Genomic DNA, 18,203 nt, shown 5'->3' with positions numbered 1-18,203 from the left:
ATTAGCGTGAGACGTCAGGTTCCCCGGGGTTGAGGGAAAACTGATTGATACTTATTTTTTTGCAGTACTTTTTAAGTGCATACTTTTTTATTTTTCAATTTTTTAAAGGACTATTTATTTATGTATATAACTACACTGTAGCTGTCTTTATGACACACCAGGAGAGGGCATCAGATCCCATTATAGATGGTTGTGAGCCACCATGTGGTTGCTGGGAATTGAACTCAGGACCTCTGGAAGAGCAGCCAGTGCTCTTAACCGCTGAGCCACCTCCCCAGCACTGTTCGTGTGGGGAACAGTAGATTGACAGGGTACGAAGGGGTGTCCCGGTCCTACCATCTTCTAGGAAGTTCAGTTCACCTTCAGTCTAGCCCTGGGTCTGCGCCCAGGGTCTCTACTCCAGATGAGGCTAAGCCACCCCATCTTTATTTACCTTCTGCTTTCTTACACGAGCGAAAGCCTCGGGATGCACGTCCTCACAGTCTAAGGACATGGGATCTTTTAGGTGTCACGCAGGATACAGGTAAGAGGCACAGGCGCATCACGATCTGCTTGAAGGGACACAGGCTTGCTGGGAGTGACATTTAGGTATTGAGTGTGAATAAATTTAATTTTTATATATGGAATTTTCCAATACAGTAGGATGGGGCTCATTGGAGACTAATCACCCCAGGGGTAAATTTCAGGAATTTTTTCTCTAGATCTAGAGGAACACTTATTTCATCTTTAAATATTTTCAACTGTTTTGTGTTTTGTTTTTTATTGCCTTAAGACTAAAATTTAAAGGTTCTTTCATAATATGAACTCAATACAAAAAAGCCTAAAATTTGTGACTTTTCTTAATTTAGGTGTTTAAAGCCAGTTTTAACCAACCTCCCAGTCCTTTTGGGTGGCAGGGACAACATAATTTCATGAATATGGTTGAGGCTAGACCTCAATTCTTATCTTTTTAAAAAAGATTTATGTGTTTTGGTGTTTTTTTCCTGTATGAATGTCTGTCTGTCTGTCTGTGTGAGGGTGTCAGATCTCCTGGAACTGGAGCTACATTCAGTTGTGAGCGGTCATGTGGGTGCTGGGAATTGAACTTGGGTCCTCTGGAAGAGCAGCCTGTGCTCTTAACACTTTTACCTCAGTTTCCTGAGAAGGAGGTCTTTTTCTTAAGTTAACAAGAGGACGCTTCTCTCAGAAATGTAGATAAGGAGTTTTTGTGACTAATTACGGGTTATTTTAACCAGGCAGCAAAAATAATAACAGAAAGGAATTATCTTCCTTTGCTATCTCCTTGCTAACCTTAGAAATCAGATGTTATTTTCTACATGACCGACCATGGTAAAAATAGCTGCTTCCTGGGACTAAGCAATTCACAAATTTGAGTTCTGTGGATCTAAGAGATACATCACGTACACTTGGCAATACAGGAAAATTCTATACACTTACAATATATGCTGAACCCTTCCAGGTCAGGCTGTTAGGCCGATACAGATGTGCTAGAGGGGTGGTGAGAAAGAGTGGAGATAGAGGACTCTTTTATTCGCTTGACCTGGTGTCTGGCTCTGAAGTCCAGGCTTGCCTAAGGCTGTGGCAATCCTGCCTTCCCCTCTAGAGCTTCCTTTTAACTTCTGATTTACACTAGTGATGGCTTGCACAGAAGATGAGAAGGAAGGGGAGGGAATAGCATGGTCCTATTTTCTGTGAAGCTATGTTTGGAAAACCGTCTTCATCGTGGCATGTGGGCATCACGTGGAAACACCACAGCAGCAGAGGCAGGCGGAGCACTGACAGTACTTCCCCCGGGTGTTTCACGAGGAGAATTCATGTTAACAGGCACACACAGTAGGGCAGCGGGCTTTGGTAAACTTTTATTTCCACTGTTCTATGCTTCACAATACCGCCTGTAGTCTGAGGAAACTCATCTATCAGTTGAGTTAGGGATTCAACAAAATACTAATCTCTAGGTAAAAATTGCTGGATAACAGGAATATCATCTGAGCCCAATAATTTCATTTGTACAACAGACACTTAGGTGCTTTATTGTAACATTCTTTGTTTTTCTCAAGAAAGGGTTTCTGTGGAGACCAGGCTAGCCTCAAACTCACAGAGATCCACCTGCCTCTGCCTCCTGAGTGCTGACTTTAGAGGCATGTGTCCCCCACTATCCAGCTTTACTGTAACATTCTTAACTTGTAATTCTCCTGCCTCAGAATCCAGAATGCTGAGATTACAGATGTGTACCAGCACACCTGGCTCCACTCTATACTTATTAGGATATAAGATATAAAACTATTACAGTAAAGCCATTCTGAAAACAATTTGGAACAATTAGAATCTCTAACTGTACCCTCATTCCAATAGGATTCTTTCTTTTTCACTAACTTTTGGTGTAGAGCAAAGGAAACTTCCACATTCCAAAACCCATGTAACTGTGAGGCTGAGGTGATGGATTTGCAGTGAAATGCTAAGAGGCGATCAGCAAAAGAATCTAATAAAATTCTCCAAATGCCACTCAAAAGAGAAATGTGCACAATTCTTATAATGTGCATTTCTTATAATGGCATCCGTATTCAGCTACACTTAGCTGTGTGAAATGTTTTAAGGTAGAATATAAAAGTTTCATCAGAGAGAATAAATAGCACCTGCAATTAACTCCTATGATTAGATCAAGACCGTTCAGGTCCTAAAATAAGCAAAAGGCTGTGTCTTTTCCCCAAAACCCAGCTCTTCTCATCCGCAGACACTGTACTTGATTTATAAACTCCACCAGTAAGAGATCTGTGGAGACTGCTTCTCTCGGGTACCATCTCAGCAATTTTCTTATCATGCTATATCAAATGAATTACCCACTGATAACAATCTTCAGAATTTCATTGGCAATGCTTTATATGGCCAACACAATACTACCGGGCCCCTTACAGAAAAACCCAGTGATTTCCAAAACAGCACTCCATGAAAACATGTACCAGACACTGGAAAACCACAAGGCTAAGCGTGTAGGCCCTGGCTGCGCTTGCCCGTGGTGGCTTCAGAGAAGGTGACTCATGCGACGGGAGCAGAGGCTTTAACTTCCTTTCTTTCTCTTCCTCCCCCATTTACCCTGAACATGGAAGATGCAAGAACCTTCATTTCCAATAGAAAGCAAGAGGATGCAAGTCAATGGACAGAGCGGACGAAACCCCAAGTAATTACTGTGGTGAAAGGAAAACACATTTGAAAACCGTGAGTTTTAAAGAGTCAGAATATCATTTTCTCCTTGGCTCCGTTAAATTCTTATGGGAATTTTTCATTCATCTACCGAAAGGCCATTTAACCTGTCCATTCATCTGGGAAGTATTTACTGAATACTTAGATTCTCCAGGCGAGGGAATAGAGAGACCAGCAACTAGCCTTCTCATTTAAGGGGATAAAAAATCAAGGATCTCTGTAAAACAGCACCTCAAAATGACTCAAAGATGTGCCCAAGCAGCCTTGGAACCCCAAACTCAGTGTACTGTTATAGGAGAGAAAATGGGGGCTGGCACCAATTTAAGTCATTTGCACAGCTGCTGTCTGATCTGCTCTGGCTGCAGTGAGGTGTGTCCCATCTGGGGCCAGGTCATCAGGCAACGGCAGGGTTGACTTGTGTGTGGTAAAGCAGGTGATTCGGATTGCCCAGCCAGCAGGAGTGACAATTTGAGGTTGGTCACTAGTAAGGATGCCAAGCTGCCCTTCTGCACTTCTGTTTCTTCAATGTGCTCAGGGATCATCTAGAGAAGGGACTGTCCTAGGCATGTAGTGAAGTTGAGTGGGAAGGAGAGAGCTCAAGTCATCTGCAAGAGAGACTGTGATAACCGTGGGGTTCGGGTCATGTATGGATTCAGAAGCAGGCAAACACAAGTGGGGGATATGTCGAGAAGGTGGTAGACTTTGTAGGTGAGGGAAAGGGGTACAGAGTAGAATTGGGGGTGGTGAGAAGAAGGAATTACAGAGGGGACAAACTTAAGAAGCAAAGGCTGTTGCAACAACAAAACAGCTACACCCTTTAGCCCAATAAACATCAGAACTTAATAGAATGAATACTGAGCTTCTTAAACACTTAAAGTGGGGAAAACCTTTTTTATATAATTTCTATTCACTATTGCGTCCCTCTAAGTTGGAAGAAAACGAACACACACTTTTCTCAAAGCAGGGTCGTTTCAGCAACTGGGTTAGAAATGGAGAAAATGAGAAGGCTCACTCTCACGAACACCATGGTAACAGCAGCACAGATGGAGAGTTTCATCTGGCACCCGCTGATGCCAATAATCTGTCCCATGGAGGGAGGGAGGAAAGGAGGGTGGCCTCTGCTCTCTCAAGGCCCATGCCCTCCCTTTAAATCTTACTCGCAGAGTTTGTCTGTCTGCAGAAGGCAATGTTGCTATTCGCTGGATCAGCTGCTCACTGAGGCAGACATAGACGTACAGTATCAACTTCCTATCGCCCTTATACTTCTTGCTATCAATTTTCTCTTGTTTCTTTATACGGTCTTGCTTCAGACTGCGCTCTTTAGTGCAGGCTTGGGTCAGGGCAAATTATAATGCTCTTCTGTTGGACAGTACAGCTGCCATAATACAGCCTTTATTGTGAGGCAGCTATGCTCACGGGGAATTCATGTTAGATCAGTAGGCTAAGGGGAGACCTCGGTAGAAATCACATTGCCCTTCACACAGTTATCGGGACCAGGATCCGTCCCGGTCAGGGCATCACAGTCTTCTGACACCCACGACGGACAGGCTCCCTTTTATAACGTGACGGTTTAGGGGAACACACAGTGGAGTGTACTACAGTACAAAGAGGGCATTGAAGCACCTGCAGCATCACCCGAGCCTCTGACTCTGCAGTGGACCCAAGGTTAAAGGGGGAAGGCTGGCGGGGGGAGAAGGGACAGATTATGGCCCCTTGTTACAGTCAGTAATGCCTGTGGCTGGTTTACAGAACCATCTTCCAAAATTCTGTTTTCTTCTCTTGAAATCCCACATTTACAAGTTCATCTGGGTGGAAGTTGGGTCTTTTGCCTTCGTATTAAGCTTGTGTTCAGGGGAATTCGAGCTTTTGGCGAAAGAGAGAAGGGCTCTATGAAGGAGGGGAAGCAACTCACCACTCAGCTGCTGGGCTGTCGCCAGGCGGGTAGGTTTCAGGATGAACTGGCATTGCATCTCTCGGGGCAGCTGCTCCATGAGGAAAGGCTCCTGGAGCTGGGATGGGCTGGCGGAGTCTTTTGATCCCTGCGTCAGAAGGGCAGTGTCTCGGAGATGGCTCATTTTGATCCCATAAGGATACTCGTGTCCTGCAACAAGAAGAAAACCCAAATGCAGACCTCGGGCTGAATGAGCGCCTGCCTGTGATTTACACCTGGGCCATCTGGGATAAAGAATCCTTTTGTTCCCTGAGAGATCCGAGTGCCCAGCCCGCAACTGGGGCCCTGCACATGGCAGCAGGTGGTTCTACCAAATCAGAGAGGTGGTCTCACAGCGGATGAGGAAAAGAGAAGGAAAAAAAATCCTCAAAAGAATCCTTAGAACGACTGCAGACGTTGGTTTGTGGGCTGCGTAGCTGACCTTTTCTAGGCTTGCATCAAGAATATTTAAGAGTGTCTAAAGCTAAGGACAGAGGAGCCTGTTTGGTAAAGATTATTACAACCTAGCAACGGGTTGGTGAGCCCTCGGGCCCCATGGAGCCTTCTTCAACAGAAGCTTGCATTCCTGAACGTAAACTTCGTACACTGGCGTGGTGGCTCATGCCCGAAATCTCAACACTTGGGAAGCTGAGACAGGGGTATCACTGTGAGTTTGAGGCCGGCCTGGGTGACCGCCATATTGAAAGTGAGATAGGACCCAGGCTACAGAGTCCTTGTCTCACGCCGTTGTCTAGCACGTCTGTGTAAAATATATTTCCTCATTGTTGGCTGCAGAATTAGTTTTCAGCAGCCCTGGGACTGGTTTGTCTGATTTGTTTCTCTCCAAGACTGGTGTCCAAAGCAAACTATGGTGGGTTCAGAATACAGGTACAAATGCAACAACGGGTTGACAAACTAAAGCCTGGACATCTGACCTTAACTCCAGGTAAGCCATGGGTATAGCAGAGTCCCCCTATCTTGCCATGCTGCAGTCATGCAGATTCTTCAAGCAAAGACAGTCTTATGTTTCTTATACCCATCGAATGGTATACTGAACTCAGCAAACCCTTCCTTTGCACTTGACACAGGCACACAAAGCAAATGTGTTCTCGACATTTGCACATTACAGAAACCTCTGAAGATTAAGGCATGCGGGCCCCCATGACAGCACAATTCAAAAGTGACCTCCAAAATCAATGGCCGACTACTCTACACTGGTTTGTAAATCAGAGGTTTTCAATGCCACCGTTCAGAGTTGTGGTCTTCAAGTGAGGTGGAAAGTGGCCCTGTGCCTAAGAGTTGCTGTCTTGGTTCCAACCTGATAGAATTCTTGGTCACTTGTAAATGGTGTCTTCTTGTTGCTGACTCACTTTTGCATGAATGACATTTATAGCAGAGTACACGAACATTTTCTAGAAAAGTTTGGTTCTGGATGTAGATCTCTCCTGAGAGACACAGCCAGAATACAGCAAATACAGAGGCGAATGCCAGCAGAAAACCACTGAACTGAGAATGGGACCCCCGTTGAAGGAATCAGAGAAAGGACTGGAAGAGCTTGAAAAGGGGATTGACACCCCATATGAACAACAATGCCAACCAACCAGAGCTTCCAGGGACTAAGCCACTACCCAAAGACTATACATGGACTGACCCTGGACTCTGACCTCATAGGTAGCAATGAATATCCTAGTAAGAGCACCAGTGGAAGGGGAAGCCCTTGGTCCTGCCAAGACTGAACCCCCAAGACTGAACGGGATTGTTGGGGGGAGGGCGGTAATGGGAGGAGGATGGGGAGAGGAACAGCCATAGAGAAGGGGCAGGGGAGGGGTTAGGGGGATGTTGGCCCAGAAACTGGGAAAGGGATTAACATTTGAAATGTAAATAAGAAAATACCCAATTTAATAAAGATGGAGGGGAAAAAAATGTTTGGTTCCAATTACTAAGCTCACTCGAAGTACTCCTCACTGGTAGAGGACTGCATGAAATGGTACATGGGCATACGCTTCAGTCTCCAACAGGCAGGCCGTGCTTTAAAATCCCTAACAGACTGTTGTGTGTGTCGTTTGAAGCTGAAACAGATACCAGAATTTACTTCCATTGCCCTATTTCTATTACTTAAAGAGTGGAATTACTAACTAGTAAATACTTTCAAATAGGTAGGTTAAAATTTACTTCTCAATCACTTCTCAGAATACTGGGTATTTTAATTTCAGGGCAGCCTGGACACTGTCTCCAGGCAGAAAGGAAAAGAAAAGAAAAATCCTGACAAACAGACGGAGATTTGGCCTAGAGAAATAGTAAAGGGAGATATACTCGCTGGTAGTCTAGTCAGTGAGGACTCTTAGGGGTCAGATGGGTTCATGTCACTTCCTTTGTGAAGCTAAGGGAATTCTGGGAGACAGCAGATGTTACCTACTCAGGGGTGGGCGACAGTGCACCACTGTACCACACACAGTACCCTGTGTATAGAGGCAGCCTTGGGTAGGAAGGACAACAAGCAACTCCAGACAATGAAACCCAGACGTGTGAATGTAGCAAGAGGAATTACAATGAGCACTTGGTCTCCCGTGAAGAAGATACCCTCCGATAAGAGGCTTGGCAGGATCTGCTCGTAAAGTAAAAGAGCCAAGAGAAGAATGTGCGTTTCCCAACTGTAATCATAGTGAGCACTTGATACAGTAACATTTAGGGTTTGGACTGTAGAGTCAAAGCAACAGGGTGTTACCTCAGACTTTGTCAGACACTCACCAATGAGTGGGTATGGTGCCGCTTCTTTTCCAGAATTTACCCATAGTTGGTAATCTCTCTCGGAGCCCTTGAGATAAAAGGATTAAAAATCAAAACAAATAGTTCATGTTAGTTAGGTACTTGAGTGAGGAGAGAGTTTGGGGCATTTTATGCCATTTAGATTCGTGGGGTACACATGATTTGGGGGATAGTAGTACTTATTCCTACAACCGTATCCTATTCAAAACCAGGATCCGTCACTGTTGGTCCTCTCATTCCCACAGCACCTGAGCTGACTGAGATCTACAAACTGCAATGGGATCAGACCCTTCTGATCAGTGGCCCTCAGAGTGTAAAAGTCTAAGAGAGCCCTCGGACAAAGGAAGAATATACTTCCTGGTTCTAAACGGCTGATCCTAACCTCTGAGATTCTCTGGTCTTCTCAGACAACACTGTACTCCTGCAAGACAACCTTCCTGCCTGTGAGACTATAGTGTCAAGTCCCAGGGGCCAGCTATTAGCTAGCTCAGGGGGCTTTCTGGAAATGGATACAGCTAGTGGTACTGACTTTGGTTTGAACAACTCCATCCAGTCCTGGGAACACAAGGGTTCAGAATTCTCCTACAGAATAGGCCCAGCCATGGAAAACAATAAAATTATTCATCTGTAGAATTATAATCTAACAAAACTATATAAGCCCCACTTGAAAGAAATATTATGTGGACTTTGCTGAATCCTCCAGGAGGGACAAGGCAAACTCTTATACACAGCCAGAATGGAGGTATTCAAGTCTGTTAGAGGCATTTCATTGTCCTGCCTTGAACTCGAAATTGAAAGTCAGGGTCCTGGCTACTGTACATGTTGTACAGATGTCGTCTGGCCACCTGAGGATGAACACAAAGATCACTTTGTCCCTACTTTGTCCTTTAGACAGAGAGGAACAATCTAATAAAACAATCTAATAAGAGCACATTTTAAACAGCACTGTCAGATATCTCTTAGTGTGGGTATCATCACATAGTCTCAACTCCTAGCTTTTTTTTTTTGAACCAGAGCGGATCAGATTTTTTTAAGGAAGCCTAGGAAACGCATCATGAAGTAGCTAATCTCCCTCCCTATGTTTGTGCAGGTTAGAAATCAACGCAGAAAAACTTACTTCACTCAGTGTACACGAGTATGTTAATCACATTACTGACTTTCACTCATCAGCTTGTTTTACCCCAGAGTTTGGTGGCCTTGAGTCATTAATGGGCTTTAGCAGCGCTGGATAAGAGCAAATCTAAAGGCACACAGTTATATCGTTTGTCACGTCACAACCTAGTTCTAAATATTTATCACATTTATTGTCTCTGTGTGTGCAAACACATGTACAAGGACACACACACACACACACGAGCAGCATGGCAGAATACATGTGGAGGTCAGAGGAACACTTTCGGGGGTCAGTTCTCTCTTTGTACCGAGTGGGCCTTGGGGGTGGAACTTGGGTCATCAGGCTTGGTAGCGAGCACCTGAACAGCAGAGCCATCTTGACGGCTCATATCCCGGTGTGTTTAAAAATAAACCCACAAGTGCTTTTCTTAGTTTCCATCCTTCTGAAGTCTCCCAGTTAATAGAAGAACTCTTTGTGGAGTGCCCACAGGGAGGCAAAGAGAGAAGCTGCCCGTTTCTCTTCCCCCTAACTTCAATCTCAATATTCCAATCTTTTCCATTAACAACATATCACCAACTTACCCAGAAAACCAAGGGTCAGGTTAAGAGCGAGCCAGCCGGACATGGCAAGCGCTTCAAATCCACGACAGAATTTAAAGCTGTGTTTTTATTTACTAATCCTTAAGAGGAACCAGCTGTCTTCTTCAGGACTTGAAGCCAGTCAATATTAATGAAAACGTATATGACAAAGCAAACCCTTGAGAACTGGTAATCATCCCAAGATTGAGTCTTAGAATAAAAACAGTGCCAGAAGGTCAAGGAGGTGATGAACAGAAGGAGGGAGTGACAGAAGTTACTACTCTCTCCTGCAGCTTTCCCCAGACCTTTTGTGTATGTATGTGGGATATATAGTAAAAATGTATATTATTACTCTAAAATTCTACTTTAACCGTTATGTTTTTTTGGGTTAGAACAGCGCCATATGTCACACTAACTCAAAAGCTTTCCCGTTTCCTACATTTGGGGGTGGGGACAAGTGTAACTTTGTTATTGGCTGTGTTGTAATGCAAGGGACTATACCTACAACTACATTACCAGATATTATTTTGATCTCAAAATATCAAAGTTTAAGGAGCATCTAGGTGTTGGGAGGCAAAGAAATCACATGTTCAAGGCCAACCTGGGCCACACAGCAGGAACATGTTTCAAAAAGAAGACAACAGAGCAGAGGTCACTTACAGTTATCCCTAACATTTGCAGGGACATGTTGATGACTTCACTCGCTGTGTCTGAGTTCATGACTGATATAGTTTTGAACTGTAGGGAGAGAAACAGAAAAACACAGTCATAAACGAAGAGCTTAAAGGTGGTGATCACATCATTTTCAGCTAATCACAAAGAGGTAAACGTCGATGCTCCAGTCTGTGGAGTGGAGCACAGACCCTCCATGAGGAATCACTGTCATTCTGATATGTTAGAGCCATGAACAGCTCATTCCTTTCTCTTAAAGGATGTGGTCCACAAAACAAAAATGCTTCAGAGAACTCAGTAAGGGAGAGGATGTGAACCCCATTCCAGGTCAATCACCAACACACACATCAGCAAGGCTATTTTGTTGTTCTGTCCCTACAAGTGCATTTCCATAGCCCACTGGGAATGGTGACCTGGAGTAGGGATGAGGGTGTGGGAATGGGGGATTGGGTGTGTGGAGGTGTGGGCTTCAGGGTGGGGGTTGGGGAGCTGGCCTGCACTCTGCTGAGTGCTGTCTTCACGATGAGGCCCATTTCTTTGAGTGTTGTGCAATCACTTAAACAGACCAGATGGAGAGCTGGCTGCGAGTAAGAGCTTCCTAAGTCACCAGCACTGGAGCTACTGGGATTGTGGGTACCGCAGTCCTTCGAAGGCTGGACGCAGGTGAGTCTATGAGAAAAGTGACCATACAGAAAGACAATCTACAAAGACGAGGAAAGGAACTGACTGGAGTCCAAGTTTCCAGAGAGTGCACCGGGCCCCGAAAGACTCACATACAGTGCAGGCTACTGAACTGTAACTTGGCTGTGTATGCATATGAGTACATATAATTATCACCAGAAGAACCAGCAGTTAGTGCTCTGCCCTAGACACAAGGCTTACTTACAGGGCACAAATAATTTCATAAAAGCACACAAAATGACATGGAAGAAAAAAAATAGAGACCTGCTGGTATCTGTCACTTGCCTGTCCTCTATAGATTTTTTTTTCTCCTGTGAGCTAATTACCTGATAGGACAGAGTCAACTGAACTAGTTATTGAAAAGCCTGTACACTGACTCCCAAGGTTAGACTAAAAAGGTCTCAGAGCCCAACGGGGAGAACTGGGAAGGCCCAGCCTCTGTCATCTACTCCAGAGTGGCATAAAAATGGTACAAGCCAGGCTTCGACCTAAAACAGGCTTTCAGGAAAGGCTCTGCTGCCCCACCAATTTTGAAGGTCCACCCACTCAACTTACGGCACACGGCCGTTAGTCCGTCTGTACAGCGTGGTATCCACATTCCTATAGACCCAGTGTCCAGAGCAATTGCTTTCACATGGGCACACACATGCTCAGCACATGTAGTGACAGAAGTGTATCTCCCTGCAAACTTCCCTGGGGTGGGGACAGAACAAATGAGGGTCAGCACACAGCGCTTCTTGCCTAGGAAAAAGAATGAAGCAGGTGAAACTAAAGGTGTGCTGAGTTTAGCAGAACTCACCAACGAGCTGCCCACAAGTTAGGGAGGAATACGGGCTGTCCCAAAAGCTGTTGCCTATACGTGAGAGATGCTCCACGAGTTGGGCCTCAGTGTCTGGCTTCGGAGGGAAAGGAAGCACCTAGCCTCACAGAGACTTGAGGTGCCAGGGTAGGGGGGATGCACAGGGGGTGGGGGGGCCCGCCCAGAAGAGAAGGGGGAGGAGAAAAGATTGGAGGACGGGGTGACCAGGAGGGGAGGGGCAATGAGCGGGATATAAAGTGAATAAATAAATAATAAATAAGTAAAAATTAAAAAATTACTTCCCCTGGGTTCATTCCTATTTGGTGGGTTTACTCCAGGTGCTTGGGTCCCTTAAAAGACTGTCACTGAAGCTCCATCTGGAATACTTGTGTCACTGACCCTTGACTTTACCCGTGACTACATTGCACCTCTTTTCTTCAAAGATGAGTGGAGCATCAGTTTTTTGCTTGTTTGTTTTTGTTTTTTGTATTTCCCATACATCATTAAATAGTGATAAAAATTGGAAATTTCCATGAAAATCCTTAATGTAACCAATCAAATCAAAGCAAGCAGAAGAACACAGTAGCTTTTTGTCTGTTTTGCCTTAGTTCCCTCTATTTTGCTGAAGGAGAGATAGGCAGTTTCTTAGCCTAAAATTTTGAGTATGTCCTCCAAGCAGTGAGATCTGGCTTTTAGGAGTTGGTCAGAATATTTCACTTTTTAATAAAACAAAAACAGAACTCTCGTGTACTACATTTATGCTCGCTCACAGTGACTGTTACCGAGAGCTGCCGTGGAGTCTACAGGCCACAGCATCACAAGAAGCCCCGTTCCCATCTCGTTCGTGGTTGATAACAAGCTCCGCTCTTGGGCTATAAGTTCAGCCAGTAAACAAGCCCATAACTGAGGGTAAAGGCTTACTGTCCACCCCAGAAACATGGCAGTTCCTAGCTAATGCCATCTCTTTCAGATCCATTTCTTGATCTCAGGGATTTCATTCATAAGAACTCAAAGAATGAAAACCTTTTCAAAACCACCCAACCGAAGACTTGACAAGTTGGGAAGAGCTGACTAACACTAACAGCAAATTCCTCCTTGTGGCTTCACTGCAAGCGTCTGCCGCTGTTCCTGAAAGGACCCAGACAATATCCTTGCCCTGAGAAGAGATTTCTGACCAGCAATGTTCTATCCAGGGCTACAACGTTCATCACTGCAGTTAATATGAATTTCCCTTGTCCCATTCTCTCTGGTTTTCATGCGTTTAAAGATACATATAGATGCACACCCCCACCATGGTACCACTAAATGCCTGCCTTTTGTAGGACACATACAGTCCATCTGTCAGCCTGCCTGCCTCCGTTTTCATCTACAACATTTTCTATCTTATGCAGGGACCTGGGTTTTTTTTTTTTTGTTTGTTTTTTTTTTGTTTTTTGTTTTTTGTTTTTTTTTTTTTTTTTGCTTAGAAACACTTACATAGGCGCAATTCCCAATGTCCTTGGCGAAGATTTTGAGGGGGATGCTCTTCGGGTAGTCTTTTTCCTTTTCTAGAGCGATGTATCTAGTCAGATGCGACACAATCCAAAACAACACGGAGTCAAATGGGATTCCCTAATAGCTCACTGAAAACCTATTTGATAACATTGTCAATATACTTATATGTCCTCTTTTCTCATTTTAAAAAAAGATACATGTAAGACTCTGCAAATCAAATTATAGGAAAGAAAAAAATGCCCCAGGACATACGGCATGGACCCTCCCAAAGTATGGGATATTCATGTCAAATGATGTTGGAGGTGGGACCAGGTGAAGGTCTCTATGTGTGATGGTTTGTTATCACACCCTTCCTGTCCCCTCTGACGGCCCTGTCACCTTGCTGGTGACTACACTCTATACTGCACAGAGAACTCACTCCCATTTAGCTGCTTGGTGTGGTGTAAATCTTGATTATTCATGGGGTGGGAAGAGGAGAGGAAAGAAAAGAGGGAAAAGCTTTGCCCATATGCAGTAAACTATGTTGGCACAGTCAACGGTAGGGATAATAGCCAACTTTTGAGGTGCTCTTAATATAACACCTTGCTTTTTTTTTTTTCCCCGGAGCTGGGGACCGAACCCAGGGCCTTGCGCTTGCTAGGCAAGCACTCTACCACTGAGCTAAATCCCCAACCCAGAATATAACACCTTGCAATTATGGGGACTTGAAATGCTCTGTGAAGAAATGACTAGCCCATAGCTTGGAGACATTAGAGAAGAAAATGGTGATTTCTTTCTCTCTAATGGGGATCTGATTGGGCCCCAGTGATCTCCTTCCTAGAAGGAAGTACTTGTAGTGAGAGGATGATATTTACACTGTGTTCTAGCCGGTGTGCAATCTGACCAATAGGTTATTTTTAGAAGACAAATGTCAGTTTCCATTCAAGAGAAGAAGGGGCACTCCTGGGGCATATTTTGCAGTGACATGTCTGGGTTTAACCACAGGTTAATAATAACATCAAAAAATATGTGAACTGAAAATTACCTCTGAAGGAGAGAGAGCCATTTGTCCTTTTGTTCTGGAGAACTGCAATCAGAGAAAAACAGAAGAGAAATAAGCCCTATTAAATATTAAAGCTGACATTTTAAAGCCTGCCACTTCAGGTGACTATACCAACAGCCTGCTGTTACGAATGAAGTTGACCGTGTGTGTTGCGAGCTTCACGTCACTGCTTAGAGGATGCTGCAGGCCCTGGGAATGATCACACAGCCCAGGATCCCTTTATTAAACCCAGATAGGCAGATTCAAGGCACATTTTTTTTTCATTTTATTTTTTTTATTAGATATTTCTTTTTTTTTTTATTAACTTGAGTATTTCTTATATACATTTCGAGTGTTATTCCCTTTCCCGGTTTCCGGGCAAACATCCCCCTCCCCCCTCCCCTTCCTTATGGGTGTTCCCCTCCCAACCCTCCCCCCATTGCCACCCTCCCCCCATAGACTAGTTCACTGGGGGTTCAGTCTTAGCAGGATCCAGGGCTTCCCCTTCCACTGGTGCTCTTGCTAGGATATTCATTGCTACCTATGGGGTCAGAGTCCAGGGTCAGTCCATGTATAGTCTTTAGGTAGTGGCTTAGTCCCTGGAAGCTCTGGTTGCTTGGCACTGTTGTACTTTTGGGGTCTCGAGCCCCTTCAAGCTCTTCCAGTTCCTTCTCTGATTCCTTCAATAGGGGACCTATTCTCAGTTCAGTGGTTTGCTGCTGGCATTCGCCTCTGTATTTGCTGTATTCTGGCTGTGTCTCTCAGGAGCGATCTACATCCGGCTCCTGTCAGTCTGCACTTCTTTGCTTCATCCATCTTGTCTAATTGGGTGGCTGTATATGTATGGGCCACATGTGGGGCAGGCTCTGAATGGGTGTTCCTTCAGTCTCTGTTTTAATCTTCAAGGCACATTTTTTTAATGTGCTACTTTTCATTCACCAGTGGTATTCAGTCACAGGGGAGGGAGGTCCCTTGGTGGGAAGACTATCTGATTTGGAAAGAAATAACTGCATGCAAGTGAGAGTATCATGGGCCACCTACCCGAAGCCACAGTTTTATACTTGAACAACTGGGTTAATTATTCTCTTCAGGGGCTGTTTTTCAGCTTAAATTGCCATTCATAAATAACACAAAGCATGCTTAATATTGAGATCAAATCGAGTTTTGGCAGATGGACAGACATGCCTTGGTCTAGAAACCAGTCTAGTGTCAGGAAAGGAAACTTTTCTTTCATCTCATATATACAAGGTAAGACAGTAATCTAGCAGATTTGCTCAAAGCAAGCTTATTCTAACTGCTAAAACATTTTGACTGATATGGACATACGTACAAGTGAATATTATCTTTCTACTGCCACTGCTGAATTTGATATTTAAAGTTAAAAACTCTCCTAATTTCTTCTTACATGATCCTGTCAGTCACACGCTTTGTAAATAATTATTTCTAGTCTCTCTACAGGAGTTGGAAAAATGTTTCTTGTTCCAGAAAATGCTTAATACGTACTTGTAATTTGTCGTAACTTAGTTGCTTAACTGTCTTCACACCATCTTTCAGGTTGGTAATCGGAAAGTGTATTTATGGATTATTGGAACATAACATTTTCATGGTTCTTCCTTGCCAACTCTCTTACAGTTTTTCATTTAAAAACGTTATGTGTGTATGCTTGCATGACTATACAGCACATGTATGTGGGAGACCACAGAGGCTGGAAGAGGGCATTGGGTTGTCTGGAACTGGAGTTAGAGGTAGTTGTAAACGGTCTGATGTGGCTGTTTGGAACTGAACTGGGGTCCTCTGAGAGAGCAGCACGTATTCCTAACCACTGGGCCGTCCCTCCAGCTCCAAGAGGTTGTCTGGATTCAGTTACATAAAATCTTGATTTAGAAGAAAGAGTTCTAGCACCCATAGTTTGAACTCAAAAGTCCCCTTGTACCCTGTTTCTGACCTTGATTCTCAGGATCCTGCTTCCCAGTGGTACAAGAGGGGTGTTGTCCCCTTTGGGCAATTAGTGTAAATGTTACAATAAAGTATGAACTACTTTGTGTGTCTCCTTTCACACTGATATCTGCTTATTTCTACAGAGATGGTGAGGTTTTGTGAGTTTAAGTTACTTGGCACCAGCACAAGTCCATTTTTCAAGTGTGTGTGTGTGTGTGTGTGTGTGTGTGTGTGTGTGTGTGTGTGTGTGTGTTTTAAAGAGGTTAAATCATTTGCTGGTTATTTAGTTTTTCATACAACCAGAAAATAGCAGGATACTGAACCAGGAGAGGCTGTGACTGTCTCGGGGGGTCCCCATAACATTCCGTAGAGGGGGCTAGTTTTATATCCTACAGTACAAACCATACTAAATGGCAATTTGGAGTCTCCATCATGCAGAGAATATTTTCAGTTATATCTGGTCCTGTGTTTCTAGTAGAACCATTTTGTAAGAAAGCCAGTCTTTGGTCCTCGCCCAGTCAGGACTGTGATACCTGTGGTCATGGCAGTCCATTTTCCTAATGGTTGAGGCAATGGGCTCCGAAAGATGGAAATTTTGAGTATGTTCTGTGTGTGACATAAAATTGTGAGTCTGTGGAACTGTTTGAGGCTGGAACATCACTGGGATAAGTTCAAAGAAAAACAATACGTAACTCTTCATCTGTGTACGTGAGCACAATGTGACTCCTCAGAGTTTGGGTACGAGTGATTGGTATGTCTGTGTACTCTGTTCCTCAACCAATAAAATCTCAGTTGTGAAAGAGTAAAATCAATCAATCAATCAATCAATCAATCAATCAAACAAACTATCACCACCACCACCACCACCACCAACAACAACAAACCAGGAACCCACCGAGGGCTGGTGCCTGCTGAGGCCTTCTTACAAGACCTAATGCCTCTCCCAAGTCTCCGGGCTCCCCAGAACCCACAGGTTATTCCTATTCTGCTCTGAATTTTAAGCAGTTATCTACAGAGTAGCCTGTCTGTTAAGACTGCATTTTTTTATACCATAGGCAGGCCTCCTCAATAATTCATTTTTTTGGAAAGATACTTAACTCGGAAAAACTGTTTCCTAAAACGTTACACAGAGAACAGTAAGTTCCTGAAGCTGCCTGTAGTTGCGTCTCCTGCACCGTTGTCCTCACAGTCACAGCCCGGCTGTAGAACCAGGAAATGCTGCCATTTACTGACCACCAAAACCTTGACCTTTTCTTTCAGATTTCATCAATTCTTTGGAAGTAACCTTTTTTTTTCCTGTTCTAGAATCCAACTCAGGGCCACACAGGGCCTTTAGGGGCTGTCTCTCCTTAGGGAAGGTCTACAGTAGTTTCTTAGTCTGTTTTCCTTTGGCAGATTTGAGGAGGAGTGACTAGGGAGTCTATGGGCTTTCCTTGGATTTGACAGATGTTTATGATTAGAGCTGTGTTTTTTTTTCTTTTTTCTTTTGGGGTGTATGTGTGTGTATGAATAAATGCCATAGAGGTGAATTGCTCTTATCAAAATATGCTAGACGTACATGACATTTACATGACATTACTGGGGGATATTAACCTTCATCAAGTGGCTAAAGAACCATGCTTCCCCCAAGCATGGTTCCCACATTTCATCCCTCCTATGAAGTGTGGAGATTCCTGGTAACACATGGTTACCCCCATGTGTGAAATTACTTCCTTTTACCAAGCAGATTAAACATTGGGGACGGACATTATCTTTAGCGATCTGACCTGGAAAGGAAGAAAGGCAGAGAATGAAACATGTGCTTCTTCTTTTAACAGGTCCTGCATGAGGTCCTCAGTGCATGGTAGTGCACCGACCGCAGGGCCCGGCACAGCCCGACATGCCTGCTCCTGATTTACAGGAAGCAGAAACCTGTGGAAAGGTTTAGCAGTGCAGCTTTGAAATGATGCCTGGAGTAGACTGGTGCTTTCTGTGCATGCGATGGACACTGAGATCTTCAAAGTGAAAGCCCA

At 44.2% G+C, this 18,203-nt stretch overlaps 1 protein-coding gene across 5 annotated transcripts in view; it reads right to left on the bottom strand.

The window, feature by feature from the left end:
• The window catches only part of Arhgap20 (Rho GTPase activating protein 20), an 84,720-nt gene that overhangs the window by 17,138 nt on the left and 49,379 nt on the right, over positions 1-18,203 (bottom strand). For all 5 annotated transcript variants that reach the window (XR_010054006.1, XR_010054007.1, XM_063265878.1 and 2 more), the window contains exons 5-9: positions 14,257-14,298; positions 13,215-13,299; positions 10,247-10,324; positions 7,877-7,943; positions 5,111-5,299 (exon numbers count right to left, since the gene is read on the bottom strand). Coding sequence is in view for 3 of the 5 variants with exons in the window: in XM_063265878.1 (XP_063121948.1) it covers positions 5,111-5,299; positions 7,877-7,943; positions 10,247-10,324; positions 13,215-13,299; positions 14,257-14,298 (461 nt within the window). In the remaining 2 variants the exon portion in view is untranslated. The remainder of the gene's footprint in view (positions 1-5,110; positions 5,300-7,876; positions 7,944-10,246; positions 10,325-13,214; positions 13,300-14,256; positions 14,299-18,203) is intronic.

This window comes from Rattus norvegicus, chromosome 8, assembly GCF_036323735.1.
Source record: "Rattus norvegicus strain BN/NHsdMcwi chromosome 8, GRCr8, whole genome shotgun sequence".
NCBI classification, from domain to species: domain Eukaryota; kingdom Metazoa; phylum Chordata; class Mammalia; order Rodentia; family Muridae; genus Rattus; species Rattus norvegicus.
This window is presented reverse-complemented; position numbering and strand designations above follow the sequence as displayed.